This window comes from Thalia democratica, chromosome 4 (genome assembly GCF_965202585.1).
Source record: "Thalia democratica chromosome 4, ktThaDemo2.hap1.1, whole genome shotgun sequence".
Classification (NCBI taxonomy): domain Eukaryota; kingdom Metazoa; phylum Chordata; class Thaliacea; order Salpida; family Salpidae; genus Thalia; species Thalia democratica.
In genome coordinates this window covers 30807039-30827991 of record NC_139168.1, presented here as the reverse complement: position 1 = coordinate 30827991, position 20953 = coordinate 30807039, and the positions used below count along the sequence as shown (strand labels likewise).

At 28.8% G+C, this 20953-nt stretch overlaps 1 protein-coding gene across 1 annotated transcript; it reads right to left on the bottom strand.

Moving 5' to 3' along the window:
- Positions 1-6012: 6012 nt before the first annotated feature.
- Positions 6013-20328, bottom strand: LOC145834130 (cyclin-L2-like). Its single transcript, XM_082941488.1, has 7 exons — positions 20189-20328; positions 14346-14455; positions 13357-13552; positions 12176-12373; positions 11642-11857; positions 11092-11352; positions 6013-6457 (listed from the first exon to the last, which is right to left on the bottom strand). The coding sequence occupies exons 1-7, from the start codon at positions 20320-20322 to the stop codon at positions 6358-6360; spliced, it is 1215 nt and encodes a 404-aa protein (XP_082797614.1). The 5' UTR covers positions 20323-20328; the 3' UTR covers positions 6013-6357.
- Positions 20329-20953: the final 625 nt, after the last annotated feature.

Below are 20953 nucleotides of genomic sequence, written 5' to 3'. Positions count from 1 at the left end.
TAAGTTTTAAGTTAACTGCGTTGTTAAAGAGCTTATATATTTAAATGAACAGTAGTAATTTAGATTTTTCAACAAGTTATAAATGACTGTTAAAAATAAATTTTATCTTAAAACTAATTTTTTCACATATTTTGAGATCTTTAAAAGTTTTGCATGAAAAAATGCTAATTAACTGATTAGAAACAAACACAAAATTAGTTTTTTGAAACTAATATGCATAAATTACAGGATGAATTAAAAGCTTTACAAGTGTTAGTAGAAAAGCTTGTATTAAAATAAAAAATGTTAAGAAAAACTTAATTTAGTGGCAGAGATTTTTCAATAAAGTAAGTTGTTCTTTCAACGTATTGTTTTAAAAAATAAAACAAAAAGCAAGCTTGTGTATTTTAAATAAAAGTTTATTCTTTTATAAGCTATGAAAGGTTGTTAACTTATTAATTCAATATATAAACTATTTCGCTAGCAAAAGTATATTTTTAGCTGTTTTTTATATACAGCAGCTGTTAGTTTAGCTAAATATGTTTAGTATCTCTTGACACTAAAGACTAGTTTTAAATTATATACTTATACTTTTCATACCCATCTTGAACTTTTTACTAATTAGATTTATTGAGTAGTGAAATAGCTTTTACTACTCAATTTACTACATCTATTCATAATTTTTAAAAATTACTCATTTTGACTTTCACACAGTTGAGTTATTGACAACTTTTCAATTTAAAGGTTTTGTTAATTATAAATATTGATTTTTAAACTTTCTATATTATTTTTATTTTAAGATTAAGTTTGTTTTTAGAAACTTAAATAATCTATTGAATCTATTTTAAGCAAAAACTTAAGAAGTTCAAATAAAAAGTTTGTTTTATTAAGCATATAAAAACTTTTGTTTTTTCAGTTATCAAAAAAATAGTTCACTAAAGAAAAATGTTCCAAACTCTGTAAAGTGTTTGTAAACATTTTAAAACAGTATTAGTTCTGGTTAATTGAATTTTTATGTTTATTTTTATTTCAATTTACTTTAAATATCTTAAAATGTTAATTTTAGCTGATAGATGTAATAAATTAAACAAAAATTCAAATGTGTTTAACAAATGAATCATCTATAAGTATTTTTTTCTGTTGTTTCATCTGCTTAAAATAATATTTTAAAACTGTTTTTACGTTGTTAGTTTGCTAAATTAAAAATAAAGTCTTAGATACAAGAGTTGTGAGTTTTTTTATAAAAACTTGTAAACCATTAAAACTTACTTGTATTACACTTAGTACACCAATCAAATAAGAAGAAAAGTTTAAATATCGTAAACACCTTGCTTTACTTGTTCAGATATTTAAAAAAAAAGCTTAGTGTAGTGTCTATATTGTAAATTTTTTTAATAAAGCTTATAAAATTATGTCTTTAAATTGGTCAATTAATTTTATATGTTTACAGTTGATAAAAAAAATAGTTTCGTTATTACCAATAATTAAAAAAATATATAAATTTTAATTTACAAATTTTAAATATAATTCTTCTTTATGATCTTGCTAGATGATCAGTAGTTTAAAAAATACTTCCAAGGCATTTACAATTCTAAATACAGCTATTGAAAACCAAAATAAAAAGTGTTCAAAGTAATTCAAAGCAATTATAAGATGTATTGTCTAGGTCTTGACGTTAAACTGCATCTAAGTGGTGTACGACTCGATAACCGAAATGTTTTTTCGTACACCTAGGACCATTCAATTTGAGCGCTTTTTTATCGTTCTATAAACAATATTTTTAAAATGGTAGTATTTTCAAAACTTTGTCAGAAATAAATATAAAAATTTATATTGATTGTGAAAGATTAAGAAAACAATGAATAAAGTAATCTTGCTAAAGAGTAGTCTTTTTGTAAAGCATAATAGTTGGAATAAGTAGACAGGATACAAATTAACGTTAGTTTAATTTTGATATTTATTGTTTAATAAGCCTTTTAATACTTAATTTCATAAAAAACTGTCTTTAATATGTGTCTTTAACTATTATGTTAACACTATAAGTAAAAGTTATAAAACAATTATTATTCAAGTAAACAAATTCTAAATGCAATTGGTTATATAGAATATTTTAAATTAACACTTTACATTCCTTTGTAAACTCCTTAATGAATATTAATCTTAAAATTTATTATTTTTAATTAAGATTAAGAAAATCAGCTACTTCGGTGGTTTCGTTATTTGAGTTACTAGAATTAGTTATAAGTTAAATAAAAATAAATTTTAAACTATCATTACTTAAAATAATAGTTTAGTAGCTTTAAATGATAAAAGTGAAGGTACAAACATTGTTACTAGTATTAACAAAATTATTAGTAAACTTAACCAACAAATTAATTATACTTGAATCTTAAATAAGACACGAAACTTAAATTTAAGCATCAGAACACAGCATATTAAACTTCTCCCCATTAAAAATAATCTAATTTTAGTTTGTTTACTAACCAAAAACTAATAAGGAAAACTAAATTTTTGTATTTATTTTTGTCTTTTTTTGTTTTGTTTATTTAAAGTTTAGTTATAAAATATGCAAAGACAGTTAGATTATAGTTTTGAATTATAAATTATGTCCTTAAATAAATAGTTATGTTATTAGCTCTAAGTACTGTTATTTTTTTAATTTTCAACATACAATTTAATTTCTTAAACAAATGTACATCATCAAATGCAAAAAAATGTTTAAGTTATATTTCCTGGTCGATAAAATAAATAAAGTAGCCGAAATATAAAAAAAGAAGTTTATTTCAAAAAACAAAAGAAATGGGTCCAGTCTTGTTTAATGAGCTGTTACTCGCTGCCTATTCTCAGATGCTGTCTCGGCTACTTATCGACGCCGAAACTTTTGGCTGCTACCTTTAGGTCCTAGCCTTGTTCGCCTCTCGTTGTTCAACCTGGTCATATCAGCTTCCGCTGTCACAACGTATGTTAGACTCCGAGCTCAGCGCGAACACCCGATCGACGTAGAACAACGAGTGACAGGGCGTACCGTCCACAATTTCAAGATTACAGGCGTCTATCGAAGCGCCCAGCTGATCAAACTAGCTGCATAAACTCTGATTTGTTCTGCTGTGCGTTGAGTGGAAGAAAAATTTGAGCAGCGCAAGCTAATTTAAAGCAATTAACAAAGTAAAAGTTTGTTTGTTCATATGTAATAACTTATTATTATTTTTAATACTTGAACAGCATTTTTATCTACAATAACTAACCTTTTTAACTAAAACTACTTGCACCAAGTTAAAACTAGTAACTTTATTCTAATTGTGAACTCTTTTGTTTTATACACAATAACCTGCCGCTCGGGCACGTACTTTGAACACAGCGCAAAATGCTTACCTAACTGGTAGTGCGTACCTAAAAAATTTAGGTTTTTATTTACTTATATTAGCCCTAGTATGTACAAGCACACTTTATGCCACTAAAGTTAACAGATTACTACTACACCAAAATCCCTACTAACAAACACTATCAACATAAAAGCAAAATGATGTATCTCAGTTTGTCAGGTTTTCACTTAGCAGGTTGAAAGGTTCACAAAAAGCAGTACATGGTTAATGAAGTAGGTGTTTTATTACTCGGTGTGTTTATTTTTTACAAAAAAAATCAAATTATGCGGTCATCGTAGCATATAATCTTAGCCTTGTCCTTAATTTAAGTTTATTACAAATAAATAATTAAAAAAGTGAGTTGTGCAATAGTATTTAATGCTTTTAATATGAACTAAACAATAAAATTATATTTAGCAGAAAACTACACCCTTGCTCTCGTGACACATTTTCATGGGGTCGGCTGCAGTTGTAATGCTTTGATTTTTTTTTTCATTCATAATGTTGTGCAAATGAGGTAAATTGATAATGCAGCAGTGAGTTTTGAACATATATACACTTATCCTTAACCCAACTATATTAAAATAAACCAAAAAAAAAGTTTTATTATTTAGAATTTAAAATATATAAAACATTATCCAATCAGAAGCGCCTTAGGTTTGCAGCCGACGCATATTCACTTTTCAAATATTTCGTTTAATTAATATATGAAAAAAAATACTTATCAAAACATGTTAAACTTAGCTTATCTTTACTCATACTAAAAGCATTACAGGCTTTTTTTTACAAAACGTTAAAAGTATAAAAAGTATAAAAGCACTTATTTTGATTAGATTCGATCATTTCTAACCCGATCAAATCTAATCCGAACATTTTTTACCTGATAATTTCCAACCTGACCAGAAAAAGTCTTTTTTATTTTAAATTGAGACCAATTTAGTTACCATTCTTAAAAATGGTATACTCAGTTTTTATTTGACAACTCGAAACCAGTATCTGACAGGGTCATCCTGTATTCTACTAAAAATAATAGGGACGTTTTGTTTTACAAAAAGTCTATTATGCTCGAAATTACTTTTAATGGAGGGTCGATTTTGCACGAGTGACAGTTTTGCACGGATTTCAACTTTGCACGGAGTCACTTTCGCATTTTTGCTCCATTGACTAATTTAAGTCACCGCTAAAATAGTCAACCGCCGCTCACCAAGGCAGCAAAAGGAATCGCTTACCGACCAAGGGCTAACAGTAAACTTCCGGGTTAAAAATGAAAGCAATCCAGTATAGGTATATTAAAAGTGATAGTGACTGAAAGCTGATTTTATTAAAAAGTGTTGAGGTAGAGTTTTATATACCTTTGTTCATTTATCATCAACTATATTAAATAATTGAAAATGGTGAAATTTAGCTATAACAACAACTAATCACCTTTTAAATTTGAAATTATATCTTTTCAACAAATTAAACTGATAAAGAAATCAACTGGCCAGAACAAGCTGTTGAGATGTTTGTGTTGTACTATATAGTAACGGGTTTTTTTTTTGATATTTAAATGTTTCCAATGTTAAATTGTCAGTAGGTAACTACACTTAATTCTGAATTAAACTGTAAATTGTTTAAGCTTTAGCAATTTCATATAAACATCTAGAACAAAACAAAGTTTTATTTAGTGTTTTTTGTATTTATCATTCCAGTAATGTATTATTTTTAGTTCGGTTTTAAGGATACGTAGTTTTAAAAGTTATAAATAATTTGTGTTACTTATATAAGTTTAAATAAAAATATATGTCGTTGTTTATCATAAAGTATTGACTTAGATATAAGTAACACTTCAATAAACATCTTTATCCATGGTAGGAGTGGGCAACGTTTTTCAATCATCGGGCCGGATCCGGAATTATATAGTCTTTTGCGGGCCGGAGTATTTTGAATTAGTGATTTACCGGATCCAGTGTCCGGATCCAGTCGAATAATGACTTTTTAGATCTGAATCCGACTGGATACTAGTTTTAAGTCCGGATCCGGTCAAATTCTAATTAAAATATAAGTTTCGGATCCGGCCGGAATCTAGTTATATTGATACAGTGGATCACTTTTTTGAATTCTTAAATTTCACAAAACTTTCGCAAGTCTGACAACTGAAGATATATAATGAGACATGTCAGATGTTAAAACAATGTCTATAAATATAATTGACATTATAATTGTAAAAAGTACAAATGTAAAATATCGACTTGAAAAAAAAATTTGTTGGGGTAATTTGACAAAACGATATTACAACTAAGTTAGAACAACACAAAACATTAGAACAAAATGGTATATTTATTAGTACACATCAATTTACAAAGTCATTTTTTAGCATGTACTTAAAGTCAAGTTCTTACAGTTTTGATTTGTAAAAACATGATGCAAAGTTTTATAAAATTTTGAAATACTGATCCTTCGCGGGTCTGTCACTTCGCTTGCGGGCCGGTCATTTTCATTTGCGGGCCGGATCCGGCCCGCAGGCCGTACGTTGCCCACCCCTAATCTAAAGTATTTTAAAAGTGTACTGTAAATAAAAAAAATGTAGTTTAGTAAACCTTACTAAGTGATAAAGGTAAATTTTTGAAAATACTTAATACACTTTTATTTTTGATAAGTAAATATAATCATGAACTTTTATTTTTATACACTATTTATTTATAATAAGAAAATTATTTCTAGTATTACGTAAATAAAAATTGATAAAAACTAAAATTATAAAAGTGGCTAAAACAAGTAAAAATAATTTTATACGGAGTTAAAAGTGAAAACTTTCACAATTAATCAACTTGTAAAATGTTCGATTTATTAGTTCACAAAATCCTACTACACCTACAATACCTTTTTACTCAGTTGTGAGTAAAAGGGTATTGTAGAAATTAAAATCTTTAAAACTATAATTTTAAAAACTATTTGAAAAAGACCTTCACAAAAAAAAAACTTCATCATTAGAACATCGAAAATCCGTTGTGACGTCATCGGCATCATTACGTCATCACCGACGACTCTTCTTCTCGCTTCGGTGGTTTCTCCTGCTCTTGTGATGCTTGTGGGAGGACTTTCTCCTCGGCGAGTGACTCCTGCTTCTGCGGCGCCTGTTGGATTATTAAATAACATCATTGTTAGTATTTTATCAACCAAAACAAGTTTAGTTGTTTGTAACAATATTCAAATATTTTTTATTGTAGTCAAATTTAAAATTATATTCAGAATTGTTAATTGGTCTTTTTGTTTTAAAAATGTTGTTTTCTTTTAAGCTATTTGACAAGATCTAGTGTTAAGTAATATTATTGTTAATAGTTTACCAACTAAAAAAATGTTTAACTAATTATAAATATTTTCAGATGGTCTTGTCAGTTTTTGTAGTAAAATTAAATATTATACATATATTTCCAAGTTCGTCTTTTATTTTATAGTTTTTTTTTTCTTTTAAGCTTATAATAAGCTTGATCCAGAAAAAATATCTTGAACAGCTGGTACTTTAAGTTTGAAAAATTTTAATCTGGTCAGAACTAAATTAGAGTAGTTATTCTTAATGAACTATTTTCAGGAAACTGAATCCGAACATACGAAAATTCACATGAAAGATCCAATTGTTAAGGTGGAGATTCGCGATTATACAGAACAGCAGAAGTAGTTTTTAAGTAGTTGCAAAAAAGGCTGCTAAGATACTGATGCACCAAAAAGCCTGGATAATGAACAGTTTTAAAAAGCGATGCTTTGACTTAGAGATACTGATAGCGGTTGCCAAGTATTTCCAGCTGAAATCATATGAGGACGTCAGCTGAAAGGTGGTTTCTCTTATTTCGAAAAGTAAGAAAAGTTCTCTAATTTTGCAGTTCGACCCACGTGAAGGAAACACGGAGGTTCGATGAAAGGCACCATGTTCATGATTCGATTAGAATAAGGAACGGCCAGACCAAAGAGTCGGGAAGTTTCGACTCTTTTGTGTTGGTAACAAATGCTTGTTGCACAATCCGCGAAAATGAGACCGGGTTGATAATGGTAAATTATAAGACAAATGATGATAAATATACAGTCAGAACTGGTGGCTCGGGGAAACTCGCTTGGAGAAACAGGATGAACAACTCCATTTAAATATTGGTTCAAAGGCGTTGCAACGTAACTATGAAAACTTACCCTGTCACAATTTTTTTAATTCTGTGAATATTGTTGGGGACCTTTCCACTGGTGTCAAGTACTATATATAGTGATAAAACGGATCCAGATCTTTTTTTCTAACTTAAGATCCGGCCGATTCCGGACCCGAATCCTAAAGTTTTATGTAGTTTCAAAGAGAACAAACTTAAAAAATGTAATTATTTTAATACCATTAGTTAATAAAAAAATTTTAATACTAGTATTTTGTTTAAAAAACACAATGTTATTGTCTAAATGTTTTATTTGAACACTAAGAAAAAGAACGTTATAAAAAGACATGAAATCTACATGCGAAATCTCAGTTTAAATGTTAAATTTCAAGCTACTTATACGACTAATTTTTTGAATTTTTTATTTGTATGATGTAAAGGAAAATCAAATTAAATGTTACAATACTTTGAAAAAACAACGAGTTTTCTTTTATGATAGGATTTACATTTGACTTTTACTTAGAATAACTTCTTTAGCAACTGTTTACATATTCAAAAGTAAGTAATTAAGCAAATAACATAAACATCATAATAAACGTCATACCAAAGTTTTTCGCCGGTTTTTGGAAGCAATCGATTCCGCTTTTTTTCGTACAAGTTACCAGCTTCTGAAACAGAATATGGTGGTGCTGAAAGGTACCATCTTAGAAACCTGGCAAGCTGTGTGTATTTTTTCTTAATTCAGTTCCACCAAGACAAGACTTCAGTTTCTTTAACTTTTTCAACATATTTTTTTTTCAGCCAAAAAGCCTTAATTCCTGTCTCATTTTCCTGATCAATTAAATTTTGTTGCTCACTTTCGTGAGTGTTTGTACTTCTCTCCAATTTAAATGTAGAATAGAACGACAAAAATTTTTATGGGAACATCATTTGTACGTATTTGAGCTTTCGGTTTATTAGGCGGTACTAGAGGAACTTGACCACTTTGACCAGTCTCACGACAACTATTATTTTTACTTGTGATTTCAGTAGCCTTACAACCTTCTGTTTGAGATTAGCAGGGAAAAAGTCAAGTCGATACCATGGATCAACAGCTGTTGTGAGTAAAAACAATTCGTTATCATGAAGGTTTATTCGTGTGCTGTTATTAGTAGTATAAAACATTCTTTCGAAAGCCTCTTCAATATTTTCTGCCAGGGTTGTAGAACTACTTTGATCTAGACCTGGTGGACTGTTAGCTTAACGATTAAAAAACTGTTTTAGCACTGCTGCATGCGGGATTACACTTGACAGCAATGCGTTGTTTTTACTATACTTCTGCCTTACTATTTAAAAAGGTTCGAGCGGTTCATTAAAGTGGCTAACAAGTTTCCAAGCATCAGCTGTAAGAATATTTTCCGGTTTAAACTTGTTGTTAGCCACGTAGTTCTGGAGACTTGTTTTTAATTTTTCTAATCTTTTCAGCATTAGGTAGGTTGAGTTCCACCTTGTTTCAACATCTTGCACAAGTAATAAGGCTTTTTGCATTGACACTGGTGAACCTAAAGTGATCTTGATTTTTTTTTTTTTAGTTTCTCGTACGTTGTAGACGAATGGTTAAAGTGGCCAATAGTTTGACGGGCCTTGGCTATTAACACACCTATGTTGCTTTCTGAAAACAGTGAATCTTTAATTATCAGTTGAAGCGTGTGAATGAAACAAATGAAACAGGGTGCTGAAGAGGATTCTAACATCAGCAAACCAGTCTTCATCTTAAATGCATTGTCGCTAAGAAAAACGTGAATGCGATTCATATCCTAATTTTCAAGCATCCCCTTTATGCTTTCACAAATGTTCAAGCCGGTGTGAGAACCTTCTATTTCTTTACAGTGCAAATCTCGGTGTTCGTAGTCAAAGCTTTCATTTAAGCAATGCGCTGTTAAAGAAAGATATGATGTCTTTGTCTTCGAATTTATCCATATGTCACTTGTAAATGTCAATAGCGAAGCTTCTGACAACTCAGTTTGTATTTTTATCTTTAAATTTTCATAAGTATGAGGAAGCATTGTATCATTGAAGTACTTAGTGGAATCAAGTGACCTGGCTCTAAAGCAGCCAATAGGTCTATGGAACCTTGATCGCTAGTAATTGAAAATGGTTGGTTGTCCATAGCAATCATGTTCATATTTTTCTATGAATTTTAGTTGCTTTTTGATCGTTTATTTTCTATTGTTTAAAAGGGCGATTACTCTCAATACTAACTTGGTTCATTGCTGTTACTTTTGTTTTGGAGTTGGTGACGAACTATCGCTGACTGCTTTATTGGACTATAACGATGACTTTCTAGCCTCTGAAATTTCTCTTTGATGTTTTGAATTCAAATGCTTTAGCAAAGAAGAAGTGCTGTACGAATTAGCATTACATCTTTTAATGAGTTTATTGCAAAGACTGCAAATTGTCATCCTCACTTACCTTGAAAAATTTCCATGCAATTGACATTTTTAATTTAGGAAAAATAAACTATGTAACTGTTAGAAATTAGTTACATTAAAATAATATGATTAGTCTTATACATCTACAGGGTTGCCACTATTTTTGCCAATGAAACTGTACTGAGTCATCTTGAGTTATATCAAATGCTTTTCTAACTTTTCAAAATTATTAAACTTAAGTTTTTATCAAAAAATATGGTTTAAAGATGAATTATAAGAAATTGAATTCAACTATAATCTTACTTAAATTAAAATCTAGAATATTTATTTCTCTTAAATTTTAAAAGTTCTTAAATTTACATAACTATCCTAAATTATCCTGACCGTGTGTAAACTCTGTTTCTTATTACTTATTTAAAATAAGAACCAAATCATATCCCCCTAAATATATTGTAATATAATTAAAAAAATATTTTTTACTCGAAAACTTTTTCAAATTTACGTCAAAATTAGATTAAATAATGGTCATAATTAAGATGAGAACCTGAGGCCAAGTTTCAGCTAGGTCCAGATCTTTAATTATGATCCGGCCGGATCCGGTTCCGAGCAAAAGATGGCCGATTCCGGATCTTGGATCCGGTAGATCACTACTATATAACGAGTTAATCTAGTTAAAGAGTTCGTTCCTATTTTAATGGTCTCAACAAAAAGCATTGAGCCACTTTCCTTACATCGATTGAGAGATCATAATCCACCAGGCAGGCTTAAAGGTGATTTAAATGGTAAGAGAAACAGACGATGAGCATTCCTCATTGGCAAGGAAGCATTTATCATGAAATTCTATACAATATAAGATTTATGCTTTGTACTTCAACATGCTCATAGCTTTTCAATTAAGAACGTTGTTAAACTTAGCAATGTTAAAATTATATTTAAACATTCTAAAGAATATTAATGTGTAAGAAAATTTGATACTTTGTCAATACCTTCTAGATAAAGATTTTTTGAGCTTTAAATGAGCTAGGGAGATATAAAGTTATGTAGCTCAATATACATTATATCTATATCTAATTATCATTAAAAATTGTTCATTATTAAAAATAACTAAAGTGAATTGAAAAGATTCTTGGCCTGCTGTGTCGAGTGGACTGCATCTTATTTTAAAACTTTACAAATTTATCAATTTGTAGGCTAAAGTTAGAAAAACTTTAAAACATTTAAGCAAACCTGCTGTGTTTCCGGTCCCTCGAGTCGCTCCTGCTCCTTTTCCTCCTGTGCCTGCTCTCATCCCTGTGCCTACTTTCATCCCTGCTCTCGTCCCGGCTCCTCTTCCGCTTCCTGCTCCTGCTGCGGCTCCTCCGCTCCTCCCTCTCTTCCGCCTTCTCCTCCTGCTTGGGGGGCGTGGGAGGCGGGGGCGTGGGCGGGTTGTTCTTCCTCTTGATCCTCGCCACCACCTCGTACAACTTGGCCGGGTCCAAGTTTTGACGCCTTGAAAAATATGATGCTGTGTTGGTGTGTTGAACAACAGATAACAAATTTACTTTTAATGTTTTGTTTTTACTTTTAGTTTATTTGATCACTGGTAGCGTTACCACTGATAACTGTGGTTTTGCAATAAACTTAAATCACTAGTATTATATATTTTATTTTACTAAAGATAACAGTTAAGCGACACGTTCGATAAGCCTGTGTGATTAAGGTTCCGATAATTTCACACTCACTTTTCAAGTCAAGACCGCGTCGCTGTGCAAAGTATTTCAAACAACAACCAACACACCTGTGATAAGCCTGCGTGATCTGGTTGGAAACGTCCTCGATGTCTTCCTTGCTCGCGTCGTACAGCTCGTGCCAGTCGTACTTGCACTGGTCCTGCATTGGCAAGCTCACGTTGACCAGGTCGCAGGCCATCTGCACGCACGCGCACGACACCACTTCCGGCAGGTGGCGCACAAACACCCACGTCTTCAGCGCGTCGTTCATGTAGCTCCAAGCCCTGTGACGTCACAATGTTACGAGATGCAACGGTGTGACTTGATACGTGTGATAGTGCAACTAGATTAACAAAAAAGTGCGTAATCCTTAAGCTTGTAAGCACTAAAGACAAATTATGGCCTGGCACAGCTTAATAAACAAATTAAACCAGAAATCGATGTAAGTTATAAAATAAGAAGTTTCCAGTATTCAGTAGGTGTAAACTAAAGAAAAATAATAAAAACAATGATAAAAAAAACTAATTCCACGTAAATCAATCGAAAGCGAGCAAACTGCTCTAAACTAGCAAACCTGAAACTACAAACAGCGAGCAACTTACGCCTGGCACAGCCTCCAGTTTCGTATGAGGCCCAAGCTCTGCAGCATGGTGATCATGAACTTGTGCGGGTGCCTGGCGTGCACGCAGAAGCCCAGCTCCTTCAAAATTCTCCGCTCGTACTTGGTCACCCGCGACTTCAGGTCCGTGTACTCCTGGTCCAGCTCCAGCACCTTGCAAGGCGCCTTCTTGTCCTTGAACCTGCGAAATAGTGTAAAAGCTTGAAACTTGTTCGCCTTTTTTTTATAACGCCTTCTCGTGGCATCAATTCGAACTTTGTGTTCCATCATGCCAAACACTTTAAATCAGTCAAAAGTACGTAAGAACGACATAAAATATGATTTGCTTGTTCATGTTTATAAACAAATGTGTTCTGGTAGTAGGTTGTAATTTATCAAAAGAAGAAAACAAATTCTTTAAAAGTATCAAAAACAACTCCAATAAGCCTCTGCTCCAGCACGTCTAACAAAAAACAAAAAAAAAAGTCTTATTCAGGACGGCGATCAGGAAAAGAACAAATAAAATCACACTTGCAAACAGTTAAATCTTTATTTAAGTTTATTGATAACGAGAATTATACTCTTGAAACCGTTTCAAATTTTAAAATGTGCTATCAAATTTGTAGATATTTTCAAATTAGAATCATTCGACTACTCATCTATATGACGCCACTGGAAAAAAGCACAAAACAACGTTGAATTTGTCATGGACAGATTGAAGAGCTATATTTTATATATAAAGCTCGTCTGACATATAAAAAAATAACAATTATAAACTAACAGGGTTGCCAAATGTTTTTGGCAAATTTTCTCCACATTTGCAAAATTTCCTCCAGGTTTTTAAAAGTACAGACTTTTGGGTCTATTTTTAGTTCAAACTTAAGTTTAAGGTAAAAAACGGTGTTAAATAGTAGAAAAACATTGAAAAGATACTGTAAAGCTACTTTAAATGTGTTTTTTATTAAAAAAGTTTTGATGATGACAAAAAATTTTATCTATATGATAGACTTTTTCGAATTGAAATTTTACTACTTAACATGTAAAAATTGTTTAAAATTCCTGGATTTTTCAGTTTTTTTTTTCAAAATTTCTCAAATTCCAGATTTTTTAGCCTAAATTGTCAAATTCTAGGTTTTTCCAGGATTCCAGGTTTTTTGGCACCCCTGAAAAAAAAAACAAACAAACCTCTGCTCCATCATGTCGAACACGTTGATCACGTCTCGGATCCTCCGCGGGCTCTCCTCCACCTTGGAGCTGAGGAAGATGCAGGCCATCGCCACCTCGTTCAGCTTGTTCTTCAGGAACGATTTGACGTGGTAGAAGCGTTGGTACAAGAACTGCGCGTTGGCTATTGCGTGCTGAGGCATCCTCAACACGATACCTGAAAAAAAATTTCAAAGGTTTTTTAAAAACTTCTTCCAGTTTTTTAAAAGTACAAGTTTCTTTTTTGTTAATTTTCAGTATAAAATTAATTATAAGGTGGAAAACTGTCTTTAACAGTTTAAAGTTAACTATGAGGTAGAAAACTGTTTCTAACAGTATAAAACTAGTATATATATGTATACTTTATTTGCATATACTTATTATATACTTTATTAAAAACAAAAATTCAAAACAGTGCAACAAATTTTTTTTGTGTATTTTGTTTACTACTGCATAGTATGTTTGAGTCTTTATTTCTCTTCAAATACCTGATAATTGAAGCAATAATCTACATGAAACAATTGTACTTTTTTATTGTCAGTACTTAAGTGAAAATTTATTTAGTAAAATGTATCTAGTCCTGTTCTAATAAAACAATGTGAGCTTTTTACATTAATTCATTGAAACAGTATTGGGAGCAGTACAAATTTTTTAAAACTATTTACATGTACTAACATGATCAAATGCCTAACACTAAAATGAGCATACTTGTATCATAAAAAGGTTATTTTTGTTGCGTAAAAAGCGATAAAACTATTTTTATGTACATAAGTTTATTAATAAACTGATTTGGAGCAACTTTGTGTAAACATATAATTTACATCTACTAAACATAAATATCTAAATACTGAAGTAGGAAAAAAAAGTAATGTTACAAGTTTATTTTAATCAACGAGCTTTTAAAACTGTTTAAAGATTTCTTTGATTCATTCAAATGCAACATTATATAAAGATAGAATTTTAGATCATACCTGATATTTCAATAAGTTCAGAACCGTAGTGCCTCATTAACAGTTCATCTTCCATTGAAATTCCATCGTTGTTTGAAGGAGTGGGTTTGTCAAGGACTTCTTTGGGCATTCTGTGAGTAGGTTATAGTAAGATTATCATAAATCTTTAGAAAATTAAGCTTTTAAGCATTATTTAAATTCTGCAAACTTTGACTAAAACACCTCTAAAAGTACACCTTTAATTAAAATAAAGTTAACAATTAATACTTAAGTAATAATTTTCAATACTATATAAAGAGTAACTTTTTATTAAAAGAATTCATTTAAAAATTCTGTTAGTAACTAACTTACTACTTCTTTTTATATCAGCACTAAAAATAAACAAAACTGTTTAATATGACTGCAAATAACTACTTTAAATAAAGGCCACGTCGGGTCTAACATTTTTTATACCAAAATTAGTGTTGTCTTAGAAAATTTTGAAATATAAACTATAAGTCATGTTTGTAAAATAAAAAAAATTCAATTTCATTAATGTAAAAATTATTTTGTCAATCTATATTCTGTCAAATATATCATCCTAAAAACTGCAATTTTTTCATTGAATTTTTCTTTTTATTTAACAACTCACAGGGTTCGTGCGCGAAATTTTTCTATTTAGCCTGACTGAGACCAATTTAGCCTGACATTTTATTTAAGTAAGGAAACTCCCCTTTAGAAGTCATTTTAGGTATTGAGGGGTCTTGATTTGTACTATTGTAGTCTCAAACTTCAACCAGCCTTATCTCAAAAATATTTGAGGTTTAAAAGTCTGCAAAAAGGAACTTATAGCTTACTTACAACTCAATAAAATAAGACTATATTGTGAAAAAGGTGATTGATCCCCCCTATGCCCTTAACATAGTAAATTCAGTGATAAGTTTTAAAATAAGTGTTATATCTAATCTATTACTGGTGTAAAAGTTTAATTTATATTACTAAACACAATTGTTCAATTTAATTAAGCACTAAGTAAAAACATTATAACCAGAAGATTTATAATAAAACTATGTGTATTGTTGTGTTTTATTAAAATTAAAAATTAAACGCTTACATAATTATTAAAATAAGTAAAAAATGTTTATTATAGTATTTTGACTAATACTTAAAATTTATACATATAATTATAAATCCTAAACTCTAAATAAATACAGTGATTGTTGATGTTATATCAGTTTTAAAACGCTTACACTTAAATTTAAAAAAAACCTTTAATATTTTGTTTGTGTAAAGAAAAATGAAATGTACCTAAAATTTTTACTCCAACAAAATTTAGTACTTATATCTTAAAGCTAAGTTTTAGTGTTGTGAATATCTCTAATAATTTGGAACAAACAGTAAAATATATGAATACACTGCTAAGAGTTTTAATCTAAAAAGTATTTGGTATAAAGCCTTTAATTTAGAAATTAAAACAGTTCAACCAACTAAGCTCTGAAAAACAAAGCTGATGTAAACAGATTTAAACAAACAGCTAAGTTGTTGAACTAAACTGTAATGTTTAAACTGTATTTTTTTATGAATTTTCATATAAAGTAGACATATATAATCTACTCATATCAAAATAATGAAAATTCTTAAAATTTTTTAGAGATTCAATAAAAGGTTTCAAGCATTTATTTTTACAAATACTGACTGATTTTGTCTTTAATAACTCAATCTTTATTTAGAAATAAATTCACATCCCAATTTGATGTTAAAAAAATTTCTCAATTGTTTTTAATCAAAATTTTCAAGGATTTGAACTGAGATTCTCAAATTTTTAAATAAAAAAACTGATTTAGCCTGACACGCACAAACCCTGAACTCAATAAAATTTATCTTTTTTTTCTATTTGATCTAGAGACCTCAAATTCTTAACAAAAATTTCTTTCAATAGTCAAGAGTACCTGTCAGAACAAAATTTATAAATCAAATTTATGACCTAAAATCTAAAAAAAAAGTTTTTTGTTAACTTTCAAAAGTTTATTCATATATATACATTATCAGTTATTAAGTTAAACCTTTCTTCAGACACAATTCTATAAAATTTGTGAAGGTATGACTAAAAAAGTTTATATACATTTGTTCAAAAAGTGTACTGTTTTTTTATAAAATTTTTAGTTTTTTCTAATTTTTTTCTAACGGGTTTTTTAAACATTGCAAGAAAAATTTTCTGGAAAATAGAGTTATTTATTTAAAAGAACATAAAAGGTGATAGATTTAGAGTGATTTCTAATCATTTTCTATTTTATTTTTAACCTCCCATAAGGAACTTATTGAACCATTGACTTTTTTAAAATCTGTGAAAAGTAACTTGTTGCTTAGTTCTAAACTAAACTCTAAAAAATAAGATCAAGTTGTAAAAAAAAGTTAAGGCCATAGGGGGGGTCCACTTTGTTTTTTACAACTTGATCTTATTTTGTAGAATTTAATCTGAGCTATCAGACACTTTTAACCGCTTAAAAAAACTCAGAGTAACTTTTGAGATATAAGCGATCAAAGAAAGGGCGTTCAACAGGTTCCTTATGGAAGGCGAAAACTAAAAATGCAAAAAAAGACTATTTCACTAAAAATCTATCACCTCCTTCATTTTTTGAGTAATCTTTCTCAAATTTTTACAGAATGTGTATCATTAAACTTTAAAGAGATCTATTGTAGGAATTTTTTTAATTTTGAGTAAAAAAAAAATTATTGTCAAAAAACTACCCTTTTTTTTAGTTTTTTGTGGATAAAATTTTTATTTTTTAAAATTTCAAAAATTCCAACATTCAGATTCTTCAAAATATTAAAAGGAACATTTCCTGAAAATTTGAAGTCTCTAGGTCAAAAAATGAAGGAGGAGATAGGTTTTTAGTGAATTTTTAAATTTCCGAGAAAATTGACCCCGAAAAATTTGCGGTCCATACGTTTGTATCGGAAACTTTTTACAAAAAATGAAATATCTCAAAAGTTAAATTATATTTTTGAATTCTATAAAAACAGGCTTGTAGTTTGTACTTAAAGCTTTCATATAAAAGCCAAAGTTATTTTTTGTAAAAAAAAAAGTCGGACCCCCCCCCCTATGGCCTTAACCCCCATGGCCTTAATAAGATTAAGGTGGGGTAAAATATTTGTTTTTTAACATTAAAAGAGATAATCAACATTTTAATACACTTTTTATTACTTTATTATTTTTAGACTGAGATTATTCATGTTTATTTTTTATTTTTATACAACAGTACTCTGTTTATAATAGAAAAACAAAAAAACTATAAATTAGTATAAAGAAATCATAAGTAAATTACAAATTTAACTCATGGAAATTAAGTAAAATTAAAATAGAAAAAGCCGCAATAATATAATAACTATAACTTTATTCTTTATCAAAACTGATTTGGTTGCCACGGTAAACATTTATTTCAGCACTTAAATTTAAATTTATACTTTAATTAGCAGAGCCAGCTGCAAGGCAGAAAACTTAACCTAAATACTAAAATTAACAACAAAAAAAATTTTAATGGTAGAGCAAAATGGAATTAGAAATAAACCTAAACACACTATAATTTTAAACTGCTTTGTAAATAGCTTAAATTTAAAATAATCAAATAAATAGAATCAAAGCAAAGCCTACATTTCTCAACTATAAAAAAATTATTGTAATTGTATTTAATTTAAACAAAAAATAGAAAGCTTATTGTAAATCTAATCTTTCTTCACTGATTTTGAAAGAAAAACAGCTTATTCAAAAATAAAATAATGAAAAATAAATTTAAGTAAAAACACTAAAAAGCTACTTACAAAAATTTGCAAAGTTTGTTAGTGCATTTAATAGCTTCTAGCTAGAAAATGAGCAAAGCTAAAAAAGTGTTGTAAATTAAAAAAAAAAACTATGAAAATAAAAAATATAACAGTTAGTTCATTATATCAAAAAAATGTTTTAAATTAAGTAAAAGTTGAAATTTTGATAAAAATCATTTTATTTTGACTTAAATATTTTGATAAAAATGTTTTAAACAAGTTACATGCTGTTTCTATAGAGTTTTAAAACAAAAACTAGTAGTATTTTACAGGGTTACCAAAGGTCTTTTGAATTAGTTGTATGTTTTTTAAAGAACAAGTTTTTTATCTATTTTTAGTATAAAATTAAATTTAAGGTAAAAGACTGTATTAAATAGTATGACAACATTGAAAAATTACTGAAAAACTACTTAAAGGGCATAGGGGGGTCAACACCTTTTTTTGAAATTTAATCTTATTTTATATAGTTTTTACTAAGCTACAAAATGCATTTTAAAGATTTTAAAAATTCAAATTAATTTTTGAGACATAGCCGGATAAAATCAAAGGCAAAAAAAGGTTCCTTATGGGAGGCGCAAACTAAAGCGGCAAAAATAGACTATTTCACTAAAATCTATGTTCTCCTACGTTTTTTGAGATAACTACCTGAAACTTTCAGGATATGTTCCTTGATATACTTTAAAAATTCTGTCAGAAAGAATTTCTAAAAAAAAAATATATAAATTGTATATAAAAACACCAAACAGTTTTTTTTTTTTTTTTTTTATAAACTTTTCTTTTTTTATTCTTTTTAAACTTTGTTCTGACAGAACTTTCTAAATATATCAAGGAACATTTCCTGAAAATTTGAGGTAGTTATCTCAAAAAACGTAGAAGAAGATAAATTTTTAGTGATATCTAGTTATTTGCCGTTTTAGTTTGTGCCTCCCATAAGGACCCTATTGGTGCCTCCGACTTTGACCAGCTATAAATAAAAAATTATTTTGAATTTCTAAAATCTGTAAAAAGTATCTTGTAGCTTAGTAAAAGCTATATAAAATAAGATCAAATTTCAAAAAAAAGGTGTTTACTAGGTTTTATAAATTAAGTTGTCAACTTCCTGGTTTTTTCAGGATTCAAGGTTTTTTGGAAACCCTGAATTTAAGTTAAAAAAATTATATGGCGTCCTGGTCAAGACGTTAAAAGGTATCCAAGGGGTGTACACCTTGATAACCAAAAGGTTCTTTGTACACCAGGTCATAGGACCAAATAATTTTAGTGTTTGTTTTTTGTAGTTTAATATAGAGATTTCTTTTGTAGCAAAGCAGTTTGATTTTCATATTTAAAAAATACACCACTTAAGACATAAAATTTTCCTTTTTATAAACAACATTATAAATAATTGTAAATAAAAACAAATTATACAGTAATATCCTTTATTGTACCAACATATGTTTCTGTGTGTTAACGAATCAGAAACTTCAACTGTGTTCTGTATAAAAACAGTTATTGTAATGAAAGAACAGAAGCACAGAATAAAGTAGGTGTATACATGTTTTCTTTAAAATTAAAATAAAATAATTTCTACAGATTTTTACAGGTTAATAGTTAATAATAGGTAAAATACTTAATGTTAAATTGGACTGTTATAAACTATATAATATTTGTAATTATTAAGTCTAAATTAAGTAAACGAAAGTAAAATTTGACACACAGAAACATATGTTTGAACAATAAAGGAAGATTACTGTATAATTTGTTTTTATTTATACTCCAGTGAACTTGTTTCACTAAAATCTTTTATAAGAAAACAATTAAATCTATACTTTGAACAGTTATAATTAAATATATATTATGCAACATTCAGGTAAAAATTATTAAATGTTCATTTAAAATACCTTTAATACTTTCTCTACCTCTATTTGCATACTTTGTTTCAAAATTACCTAAATTTAAAAAAAAAATTTGTTAGTAACAAAACTAATAAATTAATACTATACTTTTAACTACATTATAGTAAGTTATGTGGCAACAACTTGTCAGAAACTTATATTTTTAATAGCACTCTTTAATAAGAAAACAAAAACCTGCACTCTTCCATCTCCATTTTAACACCTTGGTACTCTTGAGGTTTTTCTTCATCCTTATTAGGTGTTGCTGCAGCAGAGTTGGACTGCTTGAGAGATGCAAGGACACCTTTCAATGTGGTATCCATTATCATTTTACAAACAACTTGATTAAGTATAACAGAAGTTTATAAAAACAAAAATACTTTTAAATAAAATAATAAAAAATTATTTTTGAAATACTTTAAAACTGCATAGGTAAATTGTATACTTAACAGTACTTAATTAAAACATTTTTTTACAAAATCTTTAAAAATCTTCTTATGTTAATATTTCAAGATTTAAACATTATTTAATGCTAAAAACACTTTTGTAACTTTGACAAAAAACAACAAATAAATTTGGCTTAATTTACAATTCAAGTGGTTACTGAAATTCAAGCCAATTCAGAAATAGGTTACAAAATATAATTAAAATAATAAACTTTGGGTTTCTGTAATGTACAGAAGGGGACAAAATAGCAATGTATCACTCGCTTGACTGAACACAAAATATTAGTATATCAAAGAAGTGCTTTTTTTAACATATTAACATTCTACATTCAAAATAAGAAGATTGAGTAGTCTAAAAATAAATAATAATGGTGAAAAAAACTGTAAAAAAAATGATACTAGTAACTTTAAAAATTGTTTTTAAGATGATACAAAGATTTAACTTATTTTTTTTTAACATTAATAAAACGATAACAACTAAACCCATTTTATGCAAAACCGTTAAAAAATAACT